This window comes from Astatotilapia calliptera, chromosome 9 (genome assembly GCF_900246225.1).
Source record: "Astatotilapia calliptera chromosome 9, fAstCal1.2, whole genome shotgun sequence".
Classification (NCBI taxonomy): Eukaryota; Metazoa; Chordata; class Actinopteri; order Cichliformes; family Cichlidae; genus Astatotilapia; species Astatotilapia calliptera.
The window spans coordinates 10944726-10970652 of NC_039310.1; the positions used below are offsets into that span (position 1 = coordinate 10944726).

At 40.8% G+C, this 25927-nt stretch overlaps 1 protein-coding gene across 3 annotated transcripts in view; it reads right to left on the minus strand.

Annotated features, from left to right (window-relative positions):
- The window catches only part of LOC113028788 (receptor activity-modifying protein 3), a 37724-nt gene that overhangs the window by 10467 nt on the left and 1330 nt on the right, over positions 1-25927 (minus strand). Inside the window, exons 1-3 of one of the 3 annotated variants that reach the window (XM_026179239.1) lie at positions 23435-24185; positions 2618-2647; positions 2184-2343 (exon numbers count right to left, since the gene is read on the minus strand). In XM_026179239.1, the coding sequence (XP_026035024.1) occupies positions 2184-2343; positions 2618-2647; positions 23435-23486 (242 nt within the window). In that variant the 5' untranslated portion in view covers positions 23487-24185. Of the gene's footprint in view, positions 1-2183; positions 2344-2617; positions 2648-3929; positions 5004-23434; positions 24186-25927 lie in introns of those variants that run through there. The other 2 variants (XM_026179241.1, XM_026179240.1) reach the window with 2 other exon arrangements.

Below are 25927 nucleotides of genomic sequence, written 5' to 3' on the forward strand. Positions count from 1 at the left end.
CCATGAAGCTCTGACAAGTCTTCCAAGAAAAACAGAGAGAAAACGATTTAAAATGGAAAACACAGGATATGACCAGTTGGTGAAGGTGGTGGCCCTTATTCCCAGAAATCTTGCCTCATATCAGTGACTCAGACCATTATTTAGACTCCGGTGTGTGTGTGTGTGTGTGTGTGTTATTATGCAAGATACCGGTCTTATAGCTGACTCCTGCGCCTTCAGCCTCTGCAGTTGTTGTAAAGGGAGGGGGGCAAAGACTGCAAGAGGTCAAAGGTCAGAGAAAGGAATGAGATGGAAAAGCTGGATAAAGACAGATGCAGACGGGTGGTCAGGACTTTTTCTTTTTTTTTAAAAAAACACCAAAAAAAACCCAGCTCCAGCTTTGGAGGCATGCCTCCAACGGCTCTCCAACCCACAGACATTCAACCAGCTGCAGAAGGCCGAGATGGATTACAGTCTATCTGTCTGAGTGTTTTGGGGGTTTTTTTGGAAATTGGCATCAATGCACAGCTAACAGCTCACCAACTGAAATTACAAGTATACAGCACTCTGACAGGAAGAGAACAATAGTGGAGAAAAAAAGGAATGATAAAGATAAAAGCTTTAAAATGTGGGTGGCTTTTTGGTGTCCAGATGTATTTTATCATTAGCAGCTGCTTTGTGCAAAATGACAAATATCCTCTGGCATACCTTGTAAAAGCAGCTTCCAGTGCGCTTTCCGGAGAGCACATGTGCTATTTTGTCATTGTCAAATTAAGGTTGCGCTAATGTAAGGCGACACTTTCATTTACTCCAAAGATGTGCGTCCGTAGCAGAGAGTGTCCACTATTCTCAAGATCACCACTTCGTTTTAGGCGAGCGGGAAGAATTTATGACCTCAGTCTTTAAAAAGAGGAAATCTTTCCTCTGTTAAGAGAAATGATAATTAACAAACAAATCTATAATAAAAAGCACAAATTTATAGAGAGGCAATCAATTATATAAGAGGCAGGCAAACAGGTGCAGGGCTGAATCTCCTTGGGAACATATGGGAGGAGAACAAGTGCTTAGGATGAGCCATTTGGGGATTCTACAAAAACAGATCCAGCTGCGATAAATTCCTTAACCTGCGATTAAAACTGAACTTGTGTGTGTCAAACACACACAAATACTGTGTGTGTCAAAATTAATGCCTGAGATACTTGATGCACATAAGTGCACGACTATGCAGAATGCTGAAGAAATACTGGCAGACATTAAATGTGCACAGATACCCAGCATTACCACCATCAACTCACTGATTACAGGTTGATTGGTATAGTTTGACACAAATATTGCAGCTCCCTCTCACTTGCTTGCAGGTCTTCAAGCAAAAGGGTCCATAATTCCTTCTTTTATATCCTCCAGTCTTTGCAGGCTCTGATCGTTTTTTTCCTGTAACCACACTAAACTGTAGGTCATTACTAGCTGGACGGATGCGGCACAGACGTTTCTTTACCTCAGCGATGACGGCTGCAGCCCGTCTAATTTATGTTACATAAATAAAACAACAGTAGAGCTTTTTAGATCCCTTGCAGATGGTTTTTGATGTACTTTATACACTTGTGACCCTTTACTTTTTTCTTTGCTTGTTTCTACAGTTTAATGGCAGTTTTGTATTAAATCAGCTTAACATCATCCAATGCTCCTCGCACAGCATATACACAACTTTGTTTTCGTTGCCAGCCTCAGATTTTATTCCCGCTAGGCTTATCAGTAGTTTCCCTTTTTCGACAGGAGTCCTTCATTGTGTCACAGCATAGGCATGTTTTTAGTGGCCAGCAGGGGGCGACTTGTGCTACTGGAAAAATAAAAGAAGTCGAGCTGTAAAGAAATCTACGAGAAAATAATGCTTCTGCTCACTTGATTTATGACTTCAGTAAACATTTTCCTGATGAGTTTGGGTTTTGTGATTAAATAAAACATTATGATCTTTTTTATAAATTCTGACCCCTTACTGTGTGGTCCAACTGTAAGTATAAAGTTTCTATATTTGAAGACTTTAAATGTGTTAAAGTTAATTTATTTAGTCTTAATCTACTTTTATAAAGAATAAAATTGGGGCTACAGATATCTCTGTTCCATTTGTTTGTTGCTCTCACTGTGAACTGACTTCACCTGCAACCTGCTAACAGCCTATCAGCGTCAGTCTTCAAATGCGGTGGTACCTGATGAAGTGTGTGAGGTTACACCAGTTCTGTGGATCTATGTGAGTCATGTCCTCCTTGAATCCCTCTCCACAGACCTCCACCTCCCACTGCAGACGGGACTCGTTGCAGACTTTCCTCACCCGCGGGGGAGTGGGCTCTGTGCTGAAACTGTCGGAAGCTGAGAGGAAAGACAGCAGAAGACAAAAGTCCTGTTTTGTGTGCGTGACTTTGGAAAAACTGAACAATAACTGAGATGAAGCATGGTAAAGATGGACGCTCATGCTTGTTTGGTTTGTGTTCATGTATCGTTTATGAGCTGTCTCATGTTCTGTCATCAGCTGAACCATCACATTCAATATGTCTCATTTGAACTGTTTTTGCTGACCCAACTGTTACTGTCCTTCTTACTGATGCATGAATAGATGCTCGGATAAATGGATGGATATTCTCACCTGACAGTCCTCTCATCATCCCGACATTGACTGTAAAGAAAACCAAACAAGAACACGATTAGAATAAATTCATTTCTACACTCTCCCTGTTGTTTCTTAACTATGACCTTTGACCTTCCCCGCTTGTTGTTCCATCTTCTATGGTCTATGGTCACATATGTCATTGTTTTTGCTACAGAGCATGTGACCCATGTCTGGACTCTATAAGGTCATCATAGCGCTTGTTAATATTCAGCGAAAGTGAACTGTGGCGCTTTTTAAGTACACAAAGGTGAATTACATTTTTACCGTTGAGCACTCTTTTTTCTTTTTCTTTTTTACTTTATTTCTTGAACGTTTTTGAGCACTTTTGAACCAGTGTCTTAACAGTTATCAGTCTCACCTTTTCAAAGTTTTGAAGGAAACATATTGAATGTCAGGACCAACTTATTTGAAGACGTTGTTGTACGAAGGGCTTGACTTTAACATCACACTCCTATAAGTGTATGTCCAAGGCAGAGGTCAGAGGTCAGCAGCTTTTACTATGAATAGAATTATTTTTAACCAAAGTTCTGTATTCATATATGAGGTATATCGCACCATCGGCCCCTCTGGCCATCACCAGTAGGCGGTAGGTGAAGTGTCTTGCCCAAGGAGCTGGGGATCAAACCGGCAACCTTTCGGTTACGAGATGAGCTTCCCAACCCTTGGACCACGGTCGCCCGTTACAATAACAGTAACAGTAACATTACAATAACACAATGTTTTCTTGCATTTATGGTAAAAAGTAAGAAAACTTCTCTTAGTTGCTTAGGCGATCGATTTCACACAAGAAATCCGCCGGATTTCACACAAGACTGATGTAAGTCTCTCAGTTCATGTTTCCTCACAGTCTTGGGAGTCTTTTGTGTGTTGCACAAATATTTTAATCACTATGCTACGGAGGTGCTAGGATGACAGGCAGAGAAACAGGGGAATTAAATCTAATATGATGTGTAAGCCCGCTCTGAAACATGGTGGCTGTAAAGCTGTGCAGGTCGTTGTGAGTAGCTGTACTTGTGCAAATGACTCATATTAAACTGAGCACATTTTAGTATTACATAGAAGTTCAGGCCTGTAAACACAGAGATATCTCGCTGTTCTTGGAACATCTTTCCACATTTACTGCACATCAAGCATAACAGTAAGCCAGCAGTGTCGGCAGTGAAAGCAAACAAATCTTCACACGTGCTCTTATTTTCTTAATTCTCCTCCACAATTTATTGTTTTCATATTTGTGCTTCAATGACTTTTCCTTAATTAAAGAAACCTATTATCATTTTCTAATATTTACCTAATGATCTTATACTCAACACACGTGGATATTATTTCGCTTTATTAGCAATGTTCCCTCTATCTTGGCATTTCCTTTAAAATCTATTTCATGTTTCACTTTGGTTTTCTTTTTGGTGTTCTTCATATTTATTGTTTCTCAGTCTTTCAGTGAATTTCCAGAAGTCTGAAAGACAAAAGACAAAAGACAAAAATAAGCAGAGACAAATGCAAACTAACATCTGAAGCCAGGTATCTCAGTGACACCCTGCAGTACAATAGTGCACAAGGGATAAACTTCTATTTCCCTTCCTTCTTTTTTTCATCCTGTGACTTTCCGATTCAGAATCCTGCACAGGGCTGCCCATTTTTACTCCAGCAGCATGAGGAATGACCAAAGCTAAACATGCTGCTGCGCAGGAAGGCACAGCTCCCTTTGAAGTCTCCTGCTTACAAAGCAGTGGATCAGTTTAAGAGACACCCCGGAGGGAAAAGATTGTTACCAAGTTAGCATGCTAAATATAGAAACTGCTATGTTTGAGCATGTAAGGATATTCAGATTTGTGGGATTGTCAGGGTTTTTTTTCCTAGTGTGTGTGTTCTTTTTAAATACTGTGGTTAGTACCTGTAAATGGATACAGCTGCAGGGTCCAGTTAGCAGAATATTTAATGAAAATGTTTCTGCAGGTAGTTCTGAGCACACAGCAGTGTTTTATGGCAAATTCTCACGTTACCGACACCTACAGGTTAAAGTTGAGCTGCACTGTGATGACACTTTTATGGCCGTATGAGGTGCACCCAACAGCAAGACTGGATTTTTTTAAAACTGACTTATCAGTGCAGATTCGTTAGAGTAATACTTTTTTCTTTTCTTTTTTTATAATCCATCAAAAATTGTTTAACATGTATGACCTTCACTGCCAGGGTAATATTTTTCTTAACATTCTTCTCTGCTCCACTCCAGAGATTTCCCCAAAAACCTTGAAAAGGTTTCAACACAAATGTTCAAAAAACAAAACTCTGCCTCCTTTGGTGATGTTTCATTAACATAATAAGAGTAAAAGATGCAATAAAGACATTCAAGTCAAGATTTGTGTGTGTGTGTGTGTGTGTGTGTGTGTGTGTGTGTGTGTGTGTGTGTGTGTGTGTGTGTGTGTGTGTGTGTGTGTGTGTGTGTGTGTGTGTGTGTGTGTTGGGGGGGAGCTCTATATCGTAACAGCTCACTGGACTGTCACTCCCAGATTTCTCAGACTGGATCCAAAGACAGTCACAGACTCTGGCCAACAATCCCCCAGCTAATGCCGGTCAAGTCCATCACTGTTATAAGAAAATCAGAGAAGTGTGAAGTTGCAAATAGAGACAGAAAATCATTTTTCATCATCCTCCAAGCCATCAGCTCACCAAGCAACTCCTTTATGTCTACAGATCAATACATCAAATCAAATAATATGTACAGAGCACAATAAAAAACTCTTTGAAACTTCCCCTCTCTGATTTCAAAGCTTGGCTTTCAGCCCTCATGTTCCCACAGGTCTCCTCTTGCATTTCATTATTCCCACCATGCCGGCATATCCTAAAAATAACATTCTCTGTATAACACTCAACATAAATACATAGAGTACATAATCTGCTGTGCAGCAAACTCAATCCCTCGTAACACATATGAGCTCTGTGTTCGATTCACACTTAAAACCACTCGGAAAGTTACATTTTCCAAAATGCACAATAACATACACGTTATTGTGAAGCCTCAACCCGCTGAACTCAAACTTAATCAAGTTGCTTGGTGAATAAATCCAACCAGCGAGAGACAATGAAAGTGAAAACCAAGCAAAAACAGAACAAATAAGCGAAGACACAGAGCTCCAACACGGGGAGCGGAACTGCAAACAAACTGACTTACTCCTCCACTAACCCTCCGATCCCCATATCCAATATCGACAATTACCCCATATTGTCACGGCTGCTGCTTCGAAGCCTGCCGTGCCTGCAGTGTGACAGAAGGGTAGTATTTGATTCTCTGGGATGAGAACACTTTGGAAACCAGTGCACTTCTGCATTAATCAATCTGCTTCAAATCCTCATACCTGAAGTGGATGGAAATTACTGGCAGAAGCCATGTAAATGGAAACAATGAGTATGTTTTGGTATCCCACTGCTAATTTTACTCGCTTATTAATTGAGTAATAATCTGTAATATTGTAAATCTGTGCAGTTTTACTCATTTGACTAGTCTGGTTTTTAATATAATGCCTCAAGCCACCTAAAGGAACTTTACTGTGCTGTAAGATAAAGACCCCACAATATAAAAGTGAAAATGAGACAGAAACCTGGCTCAGGGAGGGGCAGCCATGTGAGCTGCTGGGGATGAGGTGAAAGAGAAGGAAAAAAAGGAGACAGGACCAAATACACACTACAGGAGGCATCTGCTTCATTTAAGACTGTTTCAGTAGCTGGTATCAGTTTACACACATGCAGGTGTTCTTCTCATTTCCATAATATCATTTGTACATGCCGCTGTCAAATAAGCCAAAGAGAAGTCCAGAATAACTTCTGAGTTATTAAGGAATTCAAGCTGGATGGAGGATCTGACGAACCTGCAGCCAACAAGCTAACAGCAGGTCTCCCTCCAGTAAGCGCTCAGGGTAACAGCAGGAGAAGGTCTGAGAGTAAATCCCCTGTATCAGCTTTATGAACTGGAAACACAAGAGAATTGGCATCATGACTACATGTGTGCATGAGAGATTTGGATGTTATGTAATGATTCGTGATTATGAATTATAGCAGCTTAGTGAATTTCTCGTCCTGGCATTTGACAGATAAACAAACTCAGTATTAGATTTAAAAGGCAGATGAAATACTGCCAGAGTGGCTTTGAACAACCCCCCCCAAGATTTTTATTACTTGTTTGGGAACAACTTATTTGCAGCAAAACAGACCACAGAGCAACATTAGCTGCATTTGGAGCCAGCTCATGAGTTTTAAAAAGTTCCTATCACATTTTGGGAAATAGGAATCAAGACTGCTGTCAGCTTTTTAGTTTAAGTAGAGCATAAACTAATAAGCTTCTTCTCATCTAAACCTAATATTTCTTCTTTTAGCAGCTTAATGCCCCATTTTATTCACCTGCTTGATGTGGGGCAGGCAGGTTGATGAGAGCGTTTTTAGTGAACACAATTAGCTAACAGATGCTAAACTGAGCTGTAAAGCAGTGACTCATTTTTCCGCTAATTATCTAAGCCAACAACAGTGAATTTTTAAAGTTTGAATCCAGATGACTCTGTGGAGCAGTTGGGCACATGTGTAGAAAAGTGCAGACTTTGAAAAACAAATTGGAAGTGAAGCATACCAACGGGTTCTTCTCCACTTCTGCAAAGGGGATGAATAGAAGCAATGCAAAATACAAAATACTGTACTGGCTGTGAGATGTAGAGCGTGTGAAGTGTACACATGCCGAGATGAATTTCTTTTATGTGCAGACTTACTAAAGATTACTCTGACTCTGTAACTGTGTGAAACTGAAGGAGCTGAGCTGTGAACCTCGTATGTCTGACAGCCTGTGTTCATCATACATGCAAATGGAACATTTGAGCAGAAATCTATTTATCATTAATTCTTTTATTCACAGCCTCTCATTACAGACAATCGAATCGTTAAATGTCTCATCAGTCACACATGCAATGATAGTAATGCATTCATTCACTCAACCAGCCGCTTGCCTGTTTTCACCCCATTCATCAACCCTTCAGGTTGCACTTCACAGAGGTTCACCGGGGCTACGACTGCTGCTGATGAGAGCCAGCTTGTCAGGACAAGTGGCACACACACACTTGTATGCTAATGAGACCTTTCCTGGTTGCTGTGGATGGAGCTGGTCAAACATCAGACACAGATCATCACAATATAATCAAATCAATGCGGTTATGAACAAAGTCAAAGAATCACAGAGTATAAAGCATTTGTCACAGTTGCAACTAAAATAGGCAGTTACATCCTTAAAGGTACAGTAAGTCATTTTAAAGTTTCACTTCTACATCTTCCTACAAACTGATGCATTCTCATAAACTTCGAATGCGTGCATTAAAAATACATAGGAGCAGGCGCCAGCTTGTGGACGCTGTATTCCCAAAGCCGCCATCTTGAATACAGAGCCCGAGGTGGACATCGCTGTTCTGTCTAATTGTGTTTTATCTATGTATCTAGTGTACGGCCACACGTGTAGTGTCTTTATAAATCATGTTTTCATTTAAAGATCAAAGTATGACCATTTAACATTTATTCACGTATATTTTCATCATCTCTTTCTTATTATGGCTTTCTCCTCCTCCTCTTCATCTGCCCCTCCTTCAACACTGCTGTTGTTCCTCCCTGATTTCCACCTCATCCTCTTCCTCCTCTTCTATCTCAAGCTTCATCTCCTGAACTGAAATCACAGCTTCACTGACTCGCAAGCTCGTATCGAACCCCTTTCACAAAGTTTTACAGCCTCCTCCAGAGTAAATAGATGTGCACACACATTGAGAGAGATGTAAACAACAGTGGACCAGAAGTCTACATTCACCACCGAACGGCAGCCACAGTTGTTTGTCCTATAGCGGCCACCATAGATAAGATTATTCAGAAAACAGAATTCATTTGATTGCAACCTATTGTCATCTACTGCTAAGATTTTACACACTGTGCCTTTAAAATCAATGAACACGTGAAGTGATAGATTATTTTTTTTCACCTATTAACTTGGGGAAGCAAAGCAGACGTACATTAGTGGTATTCTTCCAGGATAAACTGTTTACTAAGTGCAATACAGCTACAGAGCCATCTGACAGCATTGTCTGCAGAGCACCTCGGCTAAACTGCTAAATGCTATCAAGCTAACAGTAAACCATGTGGAAAGCAACAAATTCATTCAACATTCAAGTAGTATACCTTCGTAGTATACCATCTTTGAGTGTTTCAACAGATTCAGCAACTCACACAATTCACTTCACCTGAATATTTTTTACATTTGCTCCTCACCTCATTTGCTTCATGTTTCTATTACCGTGACATGAATATGCTTTAAGCAATTAGCTTCATATCAGCAATTAATATCGGTCATGCATTTCTGTTGTTCACTACTTGAAAATAAATCTCTCCCCTCACTCATTACAGTGAGTCACTTCTTCACCTCTGGCATGTCTCTTCAAAGTCTTGGCCACGGTAGGCCTCAGACCCAGTTAGCTTCCAGCCAATCCACCCCAGCAGGTCACTGCATGCTTTATTCTTACTGGCTACAGTCAAGAGATGCTTTTAAGTCACAAGTGGACTAACAAACTAATGTGAAAATAAAGGAGTGGACACAGTTTCATTTACTGCCCCTTTAATTTGGAAATGCAGCAAAGCTGTTATTTATAGCTAATAATAACCAACTAGCTGAAAAGACACAGGCACCAAACATAAATGTAATAAAACTGGGATAATTAAGTCTGAGCATGTTCCTTGTTGTACAGCCAAAGGAATTAGCCATAAGGCAGAATATTCATTAAATTCTCCGCATGTGGGGGTTTAAATTAGCAAAATGCTAACAGGGTGCAATTATTAGCTTTCCTTTCTTTAACTTAATGTTATAAGCAATGATCATTAAATACTTGTTTTGCCATCACAGTTTCAACTGCTTTTTATCCTTTTTTTTACCTCCTGCTCTCAAACCAAAAGGCAACTACATAAAAACAGCATTAAGAGAGTAAATTATGCAGGCAAAGCTGAGTTATTTTGAAGTGTGAGAGTAATAAATGGAAGTGTTAGCAGGTGGTGGTTGACAGCTGAGCATTGGTTGGCTCTGTCTGTGCTGTCATCTACTATCTGTTAGATTATATAAATATAGGTGAGAAGAAATAGAAGATGAAATAAAGTAGATGAGCTGCCAAAACTGTCCAGAAAGATTTAAACCATAGCCGGAAGTGATAGGGATTAAATAAAAATCAGTCTTATTTTAGTTCCTCCTCATCATTATCACTGGGACAGAAAGGTAATGAGTTTTTTTTAAGAGATAATTAGGTTAATTTCACGACATGACAAAAAACCTTCTGTTAGTTTGAACACAGGGAAAGATTATATAATGCATCCTAAACAGGAAATTAGGGAAACCTTGTCTGACTCTGTATCTATGCCTGCAGCTATATTGTGTCCTGTTTTTTGTTTTGTTTTTTTTTGTTTTTTTTATCTCATCAGAGAAATTTAAAAGGGAAACAAATCAAGTGTCCTCTTTGTCATGCTCTCTATCTACTGCAAGATGCCTCGCCTTTCTTTCCATGCAGCAGATAAATGGTTCGAGATGCTGAGGTTTGTAAAGATAGATGTAGAGGAAGAGGGAAAAGACAGGACAAAGGGTGACTAAGAGCGATGAAAAGACAAGTGAAATGCGCCCTGGCCAACCAACGATGGGGATTTGTGCACAATTAACTTGGGGTAAACAAGATTGGACAGGAGTGTGCCGGTTTAGGTCAGTGGGATGAGCAGACAACTATATGCCGAATGACTGAGAGCAACCGGCCCGGGTTGGAGTTTGACTCCCAGTCCTTTGCTGCATGTCTTCCTTCACTTTTCTGTCAGTTTTCACTGTACCTGTCCAAAAGAGAAGAAGCCCCAAAATCTTTTTTTAAAATAAGATTGGACAGAAGCACACAGCTGGAAGCATACTTGAAAGATTATATATGTATATGCTAATTATAATGGGCCTACAATAGAACCCTGAGGTACGCCCTTGAACAATAAACTAGATGTATTGATTTGCTGGCTAATCAATTCCCAACCTCCCTGCTTTAAACCAACCCAGCAAAAGATTTCAGACAAATTCACACCCGAACTCGTACAGTATTAAGTTGTTCAATTTAAAAGCTGCTTCTGGTGCTGAGTGCTGTAAAAACACAGTGAAAACCCGTTCAGTGTTTCTGTGGAAAAAAAACACTAAAGGCAGATGAGGTGAACCAAGTAAAATTTGAGTGTCTGAATAATTTTGAGTCTTATTCTTATCTGCAAACACCATTTAGTATGCATGACTGAATGATGTTTGCACCCTCTCTACTCTTTGAAGAGACTTTGAAGATCTCTCACTTTTTGGCTTTTCAAGGCATGCCGCCCCCCTGTGTTCACCAGCTGCAGGAAAAACAACTAATGCAAGCTAGATCAATGAGCACATAACACTCAGAAGGAAAATGTCTGTTTAGTTTGCTGTGACTTCTAAGGAAGAAGCAAGAGGTTAGTGGATTTTTTTTTTTTTTAATTTTAAGATCAGAGATCTGTGAAAACAGTTATTTTCTGATTTTTCTTTAAATTATAATCAGTGTAAACAAATTTGGCAAAATCAAAAGTTAGTTGGGGTTGGGGGAGGGGGTAAAGCAGTAGTCCAACAGATGGTCCAAAATTAAAGCCACCTGTTTTTGGGAAATACTTCTTCCCTGTTTGGTCTTCCTTCTGTGCTAAGATCCAGGAGAGCAGCTCCTCAAACAGTGAGGTTATCGTGCCAAGGTCACCAAGACAGCTGTGGAGGTGATAGCTTTTCCTTCACTTAAATAGAAAGCTTTTTAACTACAGCAGAAGCAATCTTAAAGTGAAGGCCAGAAATGGAGCTGAGATTTGAGCAAACACTGAGGAAATGGATGGAACGGGGATTTCTGTCAAATGCTTTAAGTAACATTTGCTCCCATTATTGTTGAATGAATTCTGAGACCTTTGGATCCTTCCTATAGTCAAACAAAACTTGGGGAACAAACAGATTGAGATGATTAGTAGCCTCAAATGCAGTGCTAGCACAAGTGTTTGTGCCAAGAGGATGTTGCTACTTATCTCCAACCCTCTTTCCTGATTTAGTTTATTTTCTCTTTGACTCAGAAGGTTACCCACACATTGGTTGTTTCCCTTTGGTTTCCAGAAAGCTTCCCCCAACTACTGGCAGCGCTTTTTGACTGTGATAAAAAAATTTTAAGATACTAAAGCCAATGTGCCAGAAGTACTTCTCCTTCTTCCTGAAATTAATGCTGACCTGTTCTCAGAGCAGAAACCAGAATTTGTAATCCATTAACACTGATTTCCCTAGCCCTTTCCAGCAGTAATAACTGTGACACACAGACAGACACGCTGTCAATCATTCTTATTATCGCTGGAGCTGTGTGACCTTCTAACAGGCAGCTGGAGTGCAGTGGCAATTGTGGGGTACTGATCCAACAAAAAGGCAATGGGAGGATGTTGTTGTAATAGAAAGGCTGACCTGTTTGGGTCATGTGAAGTCACACCACAAAAAACTCCAAAAGAAAAGCTGTCCTGGTGAGTTTCTTTTGGCGCTCCATTGTGTGATCCCTGGGATAAACTGTGAGACAGTAAATCCTGTATCGATTTTGCTCAGTGCGTGCTGTGTCTGAGAAACTGGCCTTTTATAGAGTTTATGCTCCCTACACTGTTTTTTTCATATTTCATTAATAAGTTCAGAGTACATATTTACTTGAAGTGAAAGTGCGGATTCAATTCTGTGCCAAGGTCCTTTTTTATTTGTCACTCACTCATTATACACTGCAGATTTTTCAATATTTCATTGTTAGCCTCCAAAATGCATTTTACTCTCGCCGCTGGAAATTTCACAGACGGCGTTCTGCACCGGTGGTGACCTTCGCACTAAAAGTTGACCTCGACTGGCTGATATTTTAAGTATTTCCACATTCATTTTCTGTTTAAAATTGTCCCATATGAAAACAGGGGACTGTTTTCAAACAGGTTTATTCAAGGATTTCTAATTAATTGCCTCAAGGCAACGGTCATAGTGATTTGGTGTTATATAAATAATAAAATTGATAAAACTGAAAAAGCTGAAGCTGCTGGCCAAACATCCATAGAGTTGACAGTGATAATTGTCTGTTGGTCTGTTAATATGACATTATACACAGTTTGAGCCACATGACCTGTTTGAGCTCTAAACGTTGTAATTACATGTTCTCTTAAAGGGAACTCAGAGGTTGCCAGTATAAACTCCTAACTCAAAAAATCAGCAGATGAGACTACCTGCCATATGTCTCTTACCTTTTTCCGCTTTATGCTTCCGCTCTTCCTCGTTAATTAATAACTTGAGCAATAACTTTGTTGCAGCTAGTTTGAAAATTCTTGTTTGCAATTATGAACTCATATACATCAAATATTGGTCGCCATATTTGGAGACATCGCTCAAAGCACAACGTGGCATCTGTCAATGACAGGAGGGTTCCTGCTAAAGTAAAATAAATCTGGATTTCTCAGCAGTCAACCATTGAAGCCAGCTGCTGCTGCTGCTGCTGTTGCAGAAGGCTCAGAATTGATGAAAAGCTTCAGATGTTTATTGCAGATCTGAAAATGCCCTGGCAGACACACATGTGACTTTTTTATGGATTCAGCTTTCTTTGGAAAGCCTTTTCTTTCCCAGTCAAAGGAAATCATTTTGCACCGAGAAGTGAAATTGCAAAAAATGGTGATCAGTTTCTATTCTCACTCGGCCCCCATTGGAACAAGCCTTAGGGATTTATAGTGAGGCACAGCCAGAGTGACAGACTGCTGAGTGATTATTATGCACCTACCAGCTGAAGTGCCAGGTGAGGCAAACAGAAATTAATTCAGTGACTCTGTCAAGGAGACTAAACAATAGAGATGTTGGCAGAAAAAACCACTGGGGAGTTTGAAAAGGAACAAATGAGGTAAATTTGAATGGAGGTGATTGTTCAAATGTTGGCACCATTTCTTTCTGGATCCCAAACTGGTTTTTCATGGCTAAAATTAAACAAGAGCAAAGATTAGAAAGTAATACTGTTAGAGCCCGACCCATTTGGCTGATTTTATCGGCCAATAGCAGCTTTGCTGGTTCGGCATTTATAACAGACGTTAAATGAAAATTTAAAAATCAAAGAAGAGAATGACTGTAAAAACAAAAATATGTAAAAACACCTTTTACCACCAGAGTGCACTGAGCAACCTGTTGGAAACACATATTTGGCACAAACAGGATAACCAGCTGATCCGAGCAGATTCTGGCGAAGCGCAAACCAGTGAATAAAAACATTATAAATGTTGAGAAAATCTGTTTATGTTTATTGTATATGACAAAAACGAAAATATTGGTCAATATCTTGTAATATTAGATTTTTAAATCAACAAATATGGATATCAGTCTTAAAAATCACCTCTCTATAACTGCTTCTTCACTTCAGTACAGATTAAACCCAGGGGGGGTTTCCACTCTCCTAACGGGTCTGAACTGTTTCCCCTAACTGATGGAAACTGATGGAGTTATGGAAACTCCCATCCAAATATCCATCCATCATTTTTTTAACTTTCCGAAACTGACCCGTGATTCCCACCCACTTCAAGCCATGCCTGGACAGCACTACATGGGTGAGAAAACAAGCTAAAATGCTTCCACTCCTGGTGAGACTGTTTACAGAAGGTATAAATAATTGGTCTGACAACACAAGCTGTTTCTCTGCTCCCACCATAACCCCGTCTAGGCTTGAGAAGGAGTGTCCAGGCTGTTTCTATCAAGAGTGGAGTCTTCCCTCTGAGGGGATCTGAGGGTCAAGCAGGAGGGAGAGGAAGACGAGACTGGAGAATGAGACAGATGTGCAAGACACAGAGGAACTCTGGGTACTTGGCAAACAAAAGCAGGAAGATGAGGAGGAGAAGAGGGGGACTACTGGATGGCCAGGACGGAGACAGACAGAAATAAAATACCAGTGATGGAGAAGGGAGAAACCATGACAAGGGATTTTCCGCAGATAAATGCTCTTCTTACCCTTCCCATTATACTGTTTGTATAAATGTAGGGCACCAGCAGTTGAGGTGGTGGAGCAGCATGTTGTGGGTGAATGTGAGACACTGCAATGGGCTTCTGGGGTAACGGCTCTATATAAATGCAGTCCATTTACCATGTGGAGAGGAAAATTACAGCCAGGCTTCAACAGAAAACGGGCCCCTATGGGGGCAATCTGTCGATGAGCTATCACGGCTTGTTTGTGGGAGCGCCGAGCATTCGACATTTCTGTCTGTCGGGGAATATCTAAATGAAGCGCTTTCATTTAAAGTGGACCCACTGTGCTTTTCCTCATTTTCTGCCATATATACAGTGTGACAATTGTGGATGCTTACATTAAACAAAGTTTCAAATAGTGAGGTCAGTGAATGTACGATAAATCCACTGAGCCGAACACTGAAGCTTCAGATGGATCCAAACACGCCACCGATCGACAGGTTATCCTCCTCTTTGATATCTGTGATGTCATTTATGATGAAGATATTCTTAATAGCTTGGACAGTCTCGGTCGTTGTGTCCTTGGGCAAGACACTTCACCCGTTGCCTACTGGTGGTGGTCAGAGGGGCCGGTGGCGCCAGTGTCCGGCAGCCTCGCCTCTGTCAGTGCGCCCCAGGGTGGCTGTGGCTGCAATGTAGCTTGCCATCACCAGTGTGTGAATGTGTGCGTGAATGGGTGGATGACTGGATATGTAAAGCGCTTTGGGGTCCTTAGGGACTAGTAAAGCGCTATATAAATACAGGCCATTTACCATTTACCATTAATATGGTTGTCACACAGATCTGGAGTTTTTCCTTCACTCTGTCACTAAGTGCTTGCTCAGAGAGTGTCATTTGAATGTCGGAGGATTTCTCTGTATTATTAAAACTGAACTCAATGAACTGTAAATCATACAAAGTTACTGTAACAGAGTCCAAGACTAAAATAAAAGTTATGCCCAAAGTGCTGAGTTTAGCTGTTTGATTACATAAAATGTGTCCATTTAATTTTCATACATAAGTAAAATGTTACATTTTATGGAATCTAGTCAAATGAAATGTAATCGGTTAGTAATAAACTGAGTTTATATCAAGTGCGTTTTCCTTAATGATTTTATTTTTGAGTTTATATAGTTCAGCTGCATTTTACTCAGAAGTATTGCTCCACGTGTGTTGAGGGTGAAGGATATTTTTGAGTGCAGATCTACTTCAAATGCTTTATTTTCAGCTTACATGAGCATTAAGAGTTGTGCCCTTACACAGATCATCAGTGCAAGCTGCTGGTTATGGATGGATGCTGACGGGAAGATGGATGTGATGATTAAAAAAATCTGGGAACACGCAGCAACAGCACGTTTCTGCGTGTTCTTCTTCAATTGTAAAACCCACACTAGAATTCAGACTTCCATCTGTTTTTCCTCACTCTACAACCTCAGACAAGCATTTAATTTCAAAACTACAAAGATTCAAACAGCCTGAAGCCACTTTGTGTCTTCTTATTTGAAGAAAGACAAAACCAGCGTCACACCATCGGGACACATCAGCCACTTTCTGTCGGGTTTGAAACAAACGTCAAATGGCATGGAGACGGAAAACAGTTGCATAGATACAAAGAACAAGACAAAGCTGTAAATCCAGAGGTCTGCTGAAAAAAAACCCACCTCTACTTCCCAAATAAAAGTCCAAAATTGGCTCAGTGACAAATCTGAGATCTCTGGCCCCATGATGAGATTCAAACAGGTACTCATGCTCGAGCTAACTGAGTGTTTTAAATTCAATTTTCTCTCCCCTTCAGTCAGAATGGGGAAAAAAGTTGCACTTTTTCTCAAATGTCCAAAGTTGTTGAAGGACTGCAGCAGTAAACACACACACACACAGCAGAGATCTGTGGTAAACATGTCAACTTGTCCTGGCCATTAATTAGAGCCCTTTGGCACCGTCTTTGCAGTAAGAAGCCAGCACACAGCAGAGGACTGCATTACCACGGTGACTGTGGCCAAAATCTCATCCTGGATGTGATGGATATACAGCTGGACAGATAAATAGACATATGACGTGAAGAAATTATGTGTACATCCAGACAAATCCCTTTATTAAATTCCTCCATCAATCCTTGTAATTTAGAAAATGCTGTGACACGGTGGTGAGCTATGTCAGCATCCAATCAGTGATTTACACAGTGCTGAAGAAAGCCAGATTAACATTTAGCCTCGTTCCCCACAGATTATATTAAAGGGCTGCAGCTGTAAAAAGCTCTCTTTCTGTCAGCTGGTTGTCCAGGACTGTGAGAGACCTCTGCCATGGACAGTGCCAAAAAAAATGCTCATCTGTCTGCCTGAGAGACAGGAGGGTGTAAGAGAAAGGACAGCAGAAGAGGCACAGAGGGGAAAACACAGGCAGAGAGAAAGTTTGTCATGTGAAACCCAGAGTCACTCTATCACAACTTTAAATTGAGAGGCTTAGTCAGAGGCTCGGCACAGACCGGAGTGCTCTGAGGGTATTAATGAATCCAAGACCTTTAATGATCATCTTTCTTAGTGCCTCAGAGAGCGATGGCACGAGTGCAGGAGTCCTTCTGCAAAAGTGTTCAATTAAAAGTTAGCCGAATCAAATTCTGAATGCAAATACGGCTGGCCACTTAGCTTATAATAACCAATTATGTATTATGAATGAATATTAATGCAGTGGACTGCTGGGTGCTGAAAACACAGGAACGTTAAGCTGACTGCTGTGAAAAATTATTCATTATATTTCCCATTTAATGTTACTTTACAAAAGAAAGCCTGACTGTTGCATGTGCTAAAGCCCCAGTGCCCACACATTACACCTGTATATGTTAGCTTTAGAAACACAACATTTAGACACATTTAGGCTCCAGCCATGCCATCTTTTCAGTGAAGCCTACCAGTGTGTGGGTTAGTGAGCAGACTATTCAGGAGTCCTCTTGTTAGCTAAAAAACAAATATTTATTAATATGTAGGAAATAGAAGGAAATTCTAGAATTTAAAATTTACTAATGCCAACTGATGCCTGAAAAGATGAATCCCATCATTGTAGAGCATGACTAAAGCAAACTGACATGAGGAGCTGAACAAGGACAGTGCAGAACTTCTACTTGAACTTTGCAATTAGATCAGTGAAATAATCTGCGTACTTCAATACCTCAGTTAAGAAACTTTAAAAAGTCTTTAGATATACTGGGAGCACACGTAAGTTTTACTGGGGATGTACAGGTCAGTGGGAAATCTGCACTGTAACTTTGTCATATCCGCAAACCCATCTGAAACCCTTAACCATAACCTACAGCCTGGCCTTGACATGCACCTCTCAAGAAATGTGACTACACATTAATTACACATAATCTCGCGTGAAAATGCCGACATTAAACGTCCTCGCTGAACTTGTGGGTTCAGAATGGGATTCAACAAATCATTACAGTGGTTACTTCTATCATTTATATACAGTCTACGACACAAATTTGTATCAAATAATTAAGGCAAATTAAACATAAAGCATGAGCTTTTCCTTCATTTTGTGTGCCAGGTTTCTATTGGCCAATCGCATCCTCATCACCGCCCGAGCGGCACAAACCATCGGGAATAACTTCAGAGGTCGTTGTCACATCCTGTCTGAAAGCCCTTTAAGGGACCGGACAGACATTAAGCAGGTCTGAACATTAAAAGCAAAGCCCTCCCCAGCATTATTAATATTAATAAACTCCTCTTTACTACAAGAAAAACTCAGCTGTGGACTCCAGTAACTCTACAAGACTCCAAATGGAAAGGTCAGAATAGGGTTTTAAAATATGTCGAACAGAATCAGAGAAATCATCATTTTCATTTCACAATCTTCTTCCTTGTCAGAAGCTGACAGATAACCCCACACACACACACACACACACACACACCGCTGCAAATAAGCCACGGGGGGCTCTGTTGCAGACTTGTGTTACGCAAGCCGGGGATAATTTATTCTCCAGGTTTTGCTTCAAGTAGAAATGAAATGAGGAGGGAGATGAAGAGTTCTTGTGAGGTTTCTTGGCTCTGCGTCCACGACCACAGATTTCTTCTCCTTTTTTTGGCCATTTTGAAACTCATTCTGATTCAAGTGGCAGCACTCGAGGGGTTTCATCAGACTTCTTTCACGTGTCCAGTTCTCACTGCACAACTGAAGCGGACTTTGATTACTTTGACTGAAATCTTTCCCTGTACATAGTTTAATGGCAGTAGCCAAAATCATCACAAATACAACAAAACTACTATAAGACAAAGTTTGATTGACCATAAAACTTTACCCAATCCCTGTTCAAGGCCCTCTTCCTCTATAACATTTCTAAACTGTCTCTTCCCTTTCTAATGTCTTAGATCTGCACGATACAACAGTTTGTGATATCATCAGCATCGCAGATCTTGCAGGCCTTGTGAATGATCCCTTCTCACAGCTGCTGCAAACCCCTTTCTGTGCTGAAGAAACCTAAACAAACAGCTTCGACACAAGCAAACAGCCATGCTTCCTTTCAGGCTCTGGTGAACTGTCCTAAAGATGTACAGTTATGGTTGGAGATAAGCTTCCTCAATCTGAACAAAACCAACAGAGAAATTATTTACTTCCAGCAATCCAGCCTGTTAGACGGGTATGACAGCTAAGACAGGCCTCTCAACGTGTTACTGCCACATGTCACTGGTGTGATTTTTCACTGTGCTTTAAAATCCGATGAACAGATTAGATCTGTTGTTAAGACAAGTGTATTTCAAAGGCTCTTCTGTAAGGTGAGGTACGCCTCCAAGCAACATGACTTTGAGAGAGTAATTCATGCTTTTATTACCTCTTGATTAGACTATTGTAATCCTTTAGATGTTGGCTCAGTTGTGACTTTGTCAACTGCATTATATAAAGAGCACTAAGGTCTACAACTAGCTGGTCTAAAATATTCCTAGATCCAAGTTTAAAAGCAGAAGCGACAGAGGCTTTTCTTGTGTCACATAAGAGCTGCTCAGTCTCTCAATCACTTTAAAACACTGTTAAAAACCAGTTTACCGGTTCTAGTTCAGCAGTCTTGTTTTATTTGATTTTTACTCTATATTTCTTGTCGGTTTAGTGACTGTAATGCGTAGTGAAAGTTTTGTACAACTTGTACAGAACAATGTGCTATAGAAATAAACTGTATGTATTTTTACTAAGTGACTGGGCGACTGAAAATATTTTGTCCTCTGTGGATAAAATGGCACATTGTCATTAAGCCTGGCTTCAGTAACTGGTGTCGGTCTATCATTACACATTCAGCTTACTTCCCATTTCCAGTCGAGCTCATTAGAGCCGGATCTGCAGGCGAGAAACCTTCCCTCTGTCCGGTCTCCAGGTAACTCTGCCCTCTTGCTGTGTAGCTGTGAAACAAGCAGCAATGACGGCTGCTGTAAATATTAGCTAATGAGCTGCTGGTTTGCAGTCCTCATATTATTTGACCTGCAGGAGCTTTTGTGCCTCAAAGAGCACATCGAGCTTTTCTTCATCTCCATTAAGCTTCAGTCCTCAATCGTGCAGTTTTTCCTGTGGGGCTGCATCATTTAGATCGGTGAGAAGGAAAACATTTCAGCATTTTTACTACATGATAACCTTTATGTTTACTTGTTTCATCTATGAATCACTAATGCACATGTAAATAGGTTTTTTGAGTGAAAAACCTTAAAGAGACAGACATGACTAATGGGTCCATCACCAACACTGCACAGTAGCCCGGACTCAGGAAGACCTCGGCATTAGACTTTGATATGAGCAGGATGAGCGGGGAGACAAAGTTCAAGCCCCTCATGGTGCATGAAACTTTAACAGGCATCTGAAAGATTAACAACACTCTGAACACGCTGTCACCGCTGTTACAGCTGAGCAGTAACAGCGACTCGTTCACGAGCAAAACTGAAAGCTTTCTCACACCATCGGTTTTCACTCAAACGTGCCCTTTCCTGAGTATAATGACGTCAGATTAACCCGGCAGAGGACTGCAGCGTCGGACAGTCTTATGACACTTCACCTGTGGGAACAGCTGGTGTGTCTCACCATTGTAACCGATATTTTTCTTAACAAATCTCATAAAAAGATGAAAACTAGCAGCGTGTTACTGTCAAGCTTGAGGCCATTCATCTCTGCTAAGGACACGGGATTATTTTTAAATTGGCTGGATCTTGTGAAAAGCATATATTTCAAAACATGTTTTTTTTTTTTTCACAACCTTGTTTTAAGGCAATACCATGATATCAAATAAGCCAGTGAGCTTTTAATAGCCACACTTAGCTTCAGAAATAAGAGGTTGGGGTTTTTTTGGTAAACGGACTGGTTCTTATATAGTGCTTTTCTACTCTGTATGTAACATGGCTCATTCATGAAAGCACATAGAGTACTTTTCTAAGTGTAAGAGCTCTCTGCCTTAAAGCCATGCACATCAAATGTTTCAGTATCTTCCCCATGTAGACTACAGAGCCAGGGATCTAACTACCAAACTTCCAACTTGCTTACCCCATTCATACTTTCTCACTGCGAAGGAAAACACCTCAGAGCTCTCCTTCTCCTGAACCACCCACAGTCTTGCAGCACCTGGTATCCCCAGGCTGTCTCCCATCCTAGTACTAACCAGGCGCAACACTGCTTAGCTTCTGGGACCAGCTTCACCATGGTGAAGCGGCTTTAATCAGAGCACATCATTTTCAAAATCAGTCAAGTCAACTCAAATCCAACAGCTGGCTTTGGCTTTTTGTGGAATATGTTGACAAGAAAACAAAAACAAGCTTAATTTTTTTTTATTCACCCCAGGGATGAAACAAATATTTCAGCCTAAGCCTGGTCTAAGCTGAGTTTGGCTTTGCTGACTGCTCCCACCCTTGATGACACTGACCAGTGGCAGTGGCATTTATTTGTTCTGTCACGTCAGTTTTGCACTAGTAAAATGTTCGAAGATAGTGTGAGCTAGAGCTGAGGGAGCCTGTAAAAACATGGTTATTGTTGGTTCCCTGTCAGTGAATGGTGAGAAAATACTGTAATGAAAATATGCTTCCTCTTTTTTTGCCTTAAGTTGCATTTTCCTTTATTCCTTATTTGCTTCAGCAGTCAGCATTAATAAAAATGACTTCTCTTGATTCCTAAACAGCAGTGAATGTCTGCCTCGTCTAGATGATAAGACAGCAGCCGCATGCATTAAAAAAAGAGCTCCATGCTATAATCTCCCAGCAGGTCTATGAATAGCATTTTAAAAGAGCTTTAAAACACATCTTCACAGCATTTTTTTCTTCGTTTCTTCTTCTTCACATGGTGCTGAAACAGAGGGGCCCCGGGGCTTTTTCCCCTCACTGTCAGAAAGTATGAATAACTGTTTACTGGGCTTAGCAGATGCCTCACAGTCAGGGGGAATCACTCTCTTTCTGCAGCACAGATGGGGACCCTCTCCTCTACTTTCGGCTGCACCCAATACGCCAGACCTCCACTAAAAGAAAACAATTGGTGGCAACTCAGTGCAGTGTGTTCGGGTTTTCTTTGAACGCACGGCATCTGCTTTCTCTCCCTAATAGGGAGCTTGATGGGAAAATCTTTTGGTGCAGACAAGAGCTGTCACAGGAAACCGCTGCTGTGCGTCCTTACATCATGGGAATATAACTTGTTGTAGCAGCATCTGCGGCTATTCCGCCATCTCTCCAGTCTGAGTGCATGCATAATAATATTTATTTTTCTTTGGCTTTTTATTGCAGCAGACTGGGAATTTTGGAAGGATGATCTTGTCAGAAAATGTCCATCTAAGTTTTTCTTGGCCTTACAGCCCTGACAGCTGTTACATGGCAGAGGTCCAGGGGACTGTGGGCTGAAGGTCCTGGCAAGACACTGACCACATCCTTCAGCATACAGCAAGCTTAACTGGCATTAAAATGTCATTAAAAAGAACTTTCTGCAGTGTGTTAGACACAGCTTTTTTCTTTTATCCACCTCAGGTGTACAGAGGTAGCTACTAGAAAAGAAGTCCTTAAAAATCAAAACCTGGGTATTTTCAGTGAGTGTCAAGATGGTGCCAAAACAATATAACAGCTCAATAGATCGTGGAAAGAGTCTCTGCAACTGAACTCCTCTTCATCACCGAGTCATTATGTGGATTATACCTCCCTGATTTTGATTGTTATAGGTTATAGGCTGTCAAAAGGGCTCCGTCACAACAGCAGGTTATTGAGGTTCACATTATAACTGATGGCAGCCACCACTGAGCACTCTGTCAGTACAGAGCAAAACGCAACCCATCCATCAGAACATCTACATTTGGCACCCCACGGAAACCTGATTTCATACATGATTTTATTGTACCAGAAAAAGAAATAAAAAAAACACTGGCCCTGATATATAGGTCAGGTCTGTCCACTGGGGCATGATGCCGTGATGCAACACTGCTTATCCTCCCTTCAGTGCATGAGTTATGAGATATGATAGATGTTCCTGACACTTCCTAGAGAAGAGACTGTGTACGCTCTGCAGCTGGGCAGTGCAGAGGAGCGCATTAATATAACAGACCAACGCAGGGGTATTTGCATTTGCAGGTGTAAATGTGCAGCACGGAATCAGAGAATAGCATCCTGCTCCAGTGCGCATATATGAAGATACATGGAAAACAACTCTGGCTGCAAAGAGCTGTTTTTATGTGAAGCAATTTCTGTTACAGCTCAGACAGGATGAGGAGGAGATTTCAATGATAGTTAAATAAAAACAGTCAATCAAATACTCACTTAAAACCCCAACAACAAAAAGTTTCAGCACCGCGAACTCATTTATATCCATCACGCTGCGAGAATCCAGTCAGCCTTGAACGAAAGCTCAGCTGCAGCTCCGCGGAAATGTACATTTGAAGCGATCCATACTTGAAATTATCCCAAAAGAGCGAGTTCCTTCATGCTGTCAGAGAAGAAGGGTGTTTGTTAAGGGGGGAAGAAAAGGCGCAAGAAAAAAAAAAGAAGAAAAAGAAAGAAATTAAAAGAAAGAAATCAGATGCCAGAGCGCGATTATGGACTGTCCTCGTGATGATCGCGGAGCTTCTCTGTGCCGTCAGGAGTCAGAACTCAGGACCGTAAACCCGTCCTGCATCCTCGGGAGGGAGGGGAGGGGCGCAGTCACACCGGATCACACAGTGGTTACCAATTAATTCTCAGCAGGCGACTGGAGACATTTAAAAGTGAGACGCGGAATTGTAGTTGATATGTAAATGACATAAGGATTCATCAGGAGCAAATAAAAGCAGGTAACCTCCCCACCACCATCTCTCCAATAATAGGCCTATTCTGTATTTGAACGCATGCTCACATAATGCGGCTTAAAAGAGCTTTCATAGTCTTTTCAAATGAAATGAAATAGTCATATTTGTACGTTTTAATTATCGTGTAGCTCCGATGGTCTAAATGTTGCTCCACTTTAGGTCACAACGACCCAAACTTTCTTTCGATGAAGCAATACTGACCTCGTATGGTTTCTTTTCACACTGCACTATCAATCAGTCTGCCTGGATTAAAAACAGAAAATGATTAAAGCCTTGTGTAACATTAAGATTACGCAACAGCCGAGCGCACTCAAATTCAAATTAAACATGTCCTGGTTGTGTTTGGATTTAAAGGATTTTGACGGAAAGCCCTTTTGCCTCCCCCCATTTAGTCTATTTAACAAAGTGGATCAGCCAGTTTAATTAGAATAGAGTATTGGCATTGCTCTGTAGTTAACTGTTAAGGTCTAACAGTAGCTCTGTTTTGCAAGCTTAAGGTGCAGTAAATTATTTTTTAGACTATAAAAAATAGTTATTGCACTCATAAATATAACCTGATTACTGTCTTCTAAAAAACTGATGGATTGTCTCTAAATCTATCTCTAAAATTAGAAATATCCTGTCTCAGAGTGACGACTCACGGACCGGTACCGGTCCGAGGCCCGGGGGTTGAGGACCGCTGTATTAATAGACCTCTCTGCATTGAATCATATCTGTTATTAACCTCTGTCTCTCTTCCACAGCATGTATTTGTCCTGTTTTTCTTCTCTCGCCCCAACCGGTCGCAGCAGATGGCCCCGCCCCTCCCTGAGCCTGGTTCTGCCGGAGGTTTCTTCCTGTTAAAAGGGAGTTTTTCCTTCCCACTGTCGCCAAAGTGCTTGCTCATAGCGGGTCATATGATTGTTGGGTTTTTCTCTGTATCTATGAAGCGCCTTGAGGCGACTTTTGTTGTGATTTGGCGCTATATAAATTGAATTGAATTGAATTGAATTGTCATAAGCTTATTATTAATCCATTGAAAATACATAGGAGTAGGCACGGTTTGTAGATGCCATGTTAAATATAGTGGTCAAAATGGATATCTGCTTACTTATGTTTTATGTATTCGGCTAGAGACTGGCGACCAATATCCTCGTTATTGTGTCATTTATAAATACACATATGTTTATCCATCTATTACTGTTACACCGTGAGCAGCTATCACTGCTGCTACGTCACTGAGAGCAACAATCATAGTCAGAATTTTGGTATTTATGAAGGAAGATTAATGCTATAACAATGATGAATTAAGTACTTGTTAATGCCTTATTAATACCCTAGTAAAGCTGAATAGTGTGACATTATTATAAACGCCTACCCAGTTTGATTTAATTCTCACATCAAATGAGAGTTTATTTGCTACGTGCCCAACAACGGTAGCTCTATTTCAAATAAAATTTGTGCTGGATAAAAGCATCTAGCAGAGGCTAACAGCTGCAAAAATATCAGTTTTGACCTACAGGAAAATGTAGGATATCCTCAACAGCTCACCTCACCGCTGCTGTCATTGGATAGAAGTGAGCTTCACTGACTCATCAACTGGGACTCCTTTCACAAAGGTTTACAGCCTCCTCCAGAGTAAATAGACGTGGGCAAATACTGCGAGCTGAGGTAAACAGCAGACTGACAACCGAACTCACTACAGATGAATGGCAGCCAGTTATTTGTCCTACAGCAACTACTGTAGATAGGATTATGCACTTGGCAGGGGTAAGAAAAAAGAACTTAGCTGACAGTGAACTACATCTAGTGGTGAGATTTTTCACATTGCACCTTTAATTTATAGTGAAACTGGTTCTACTCTGTTGAGGTTTTAGCCCACTAACCAGACCTTTTGCAGCTTATTTTCATATTTTGCTTTTGGTTTTATGTTGATTGACACCAGTAAATTTACATTTTCACTTTGATCCTTGTACAAACAACAACCTCC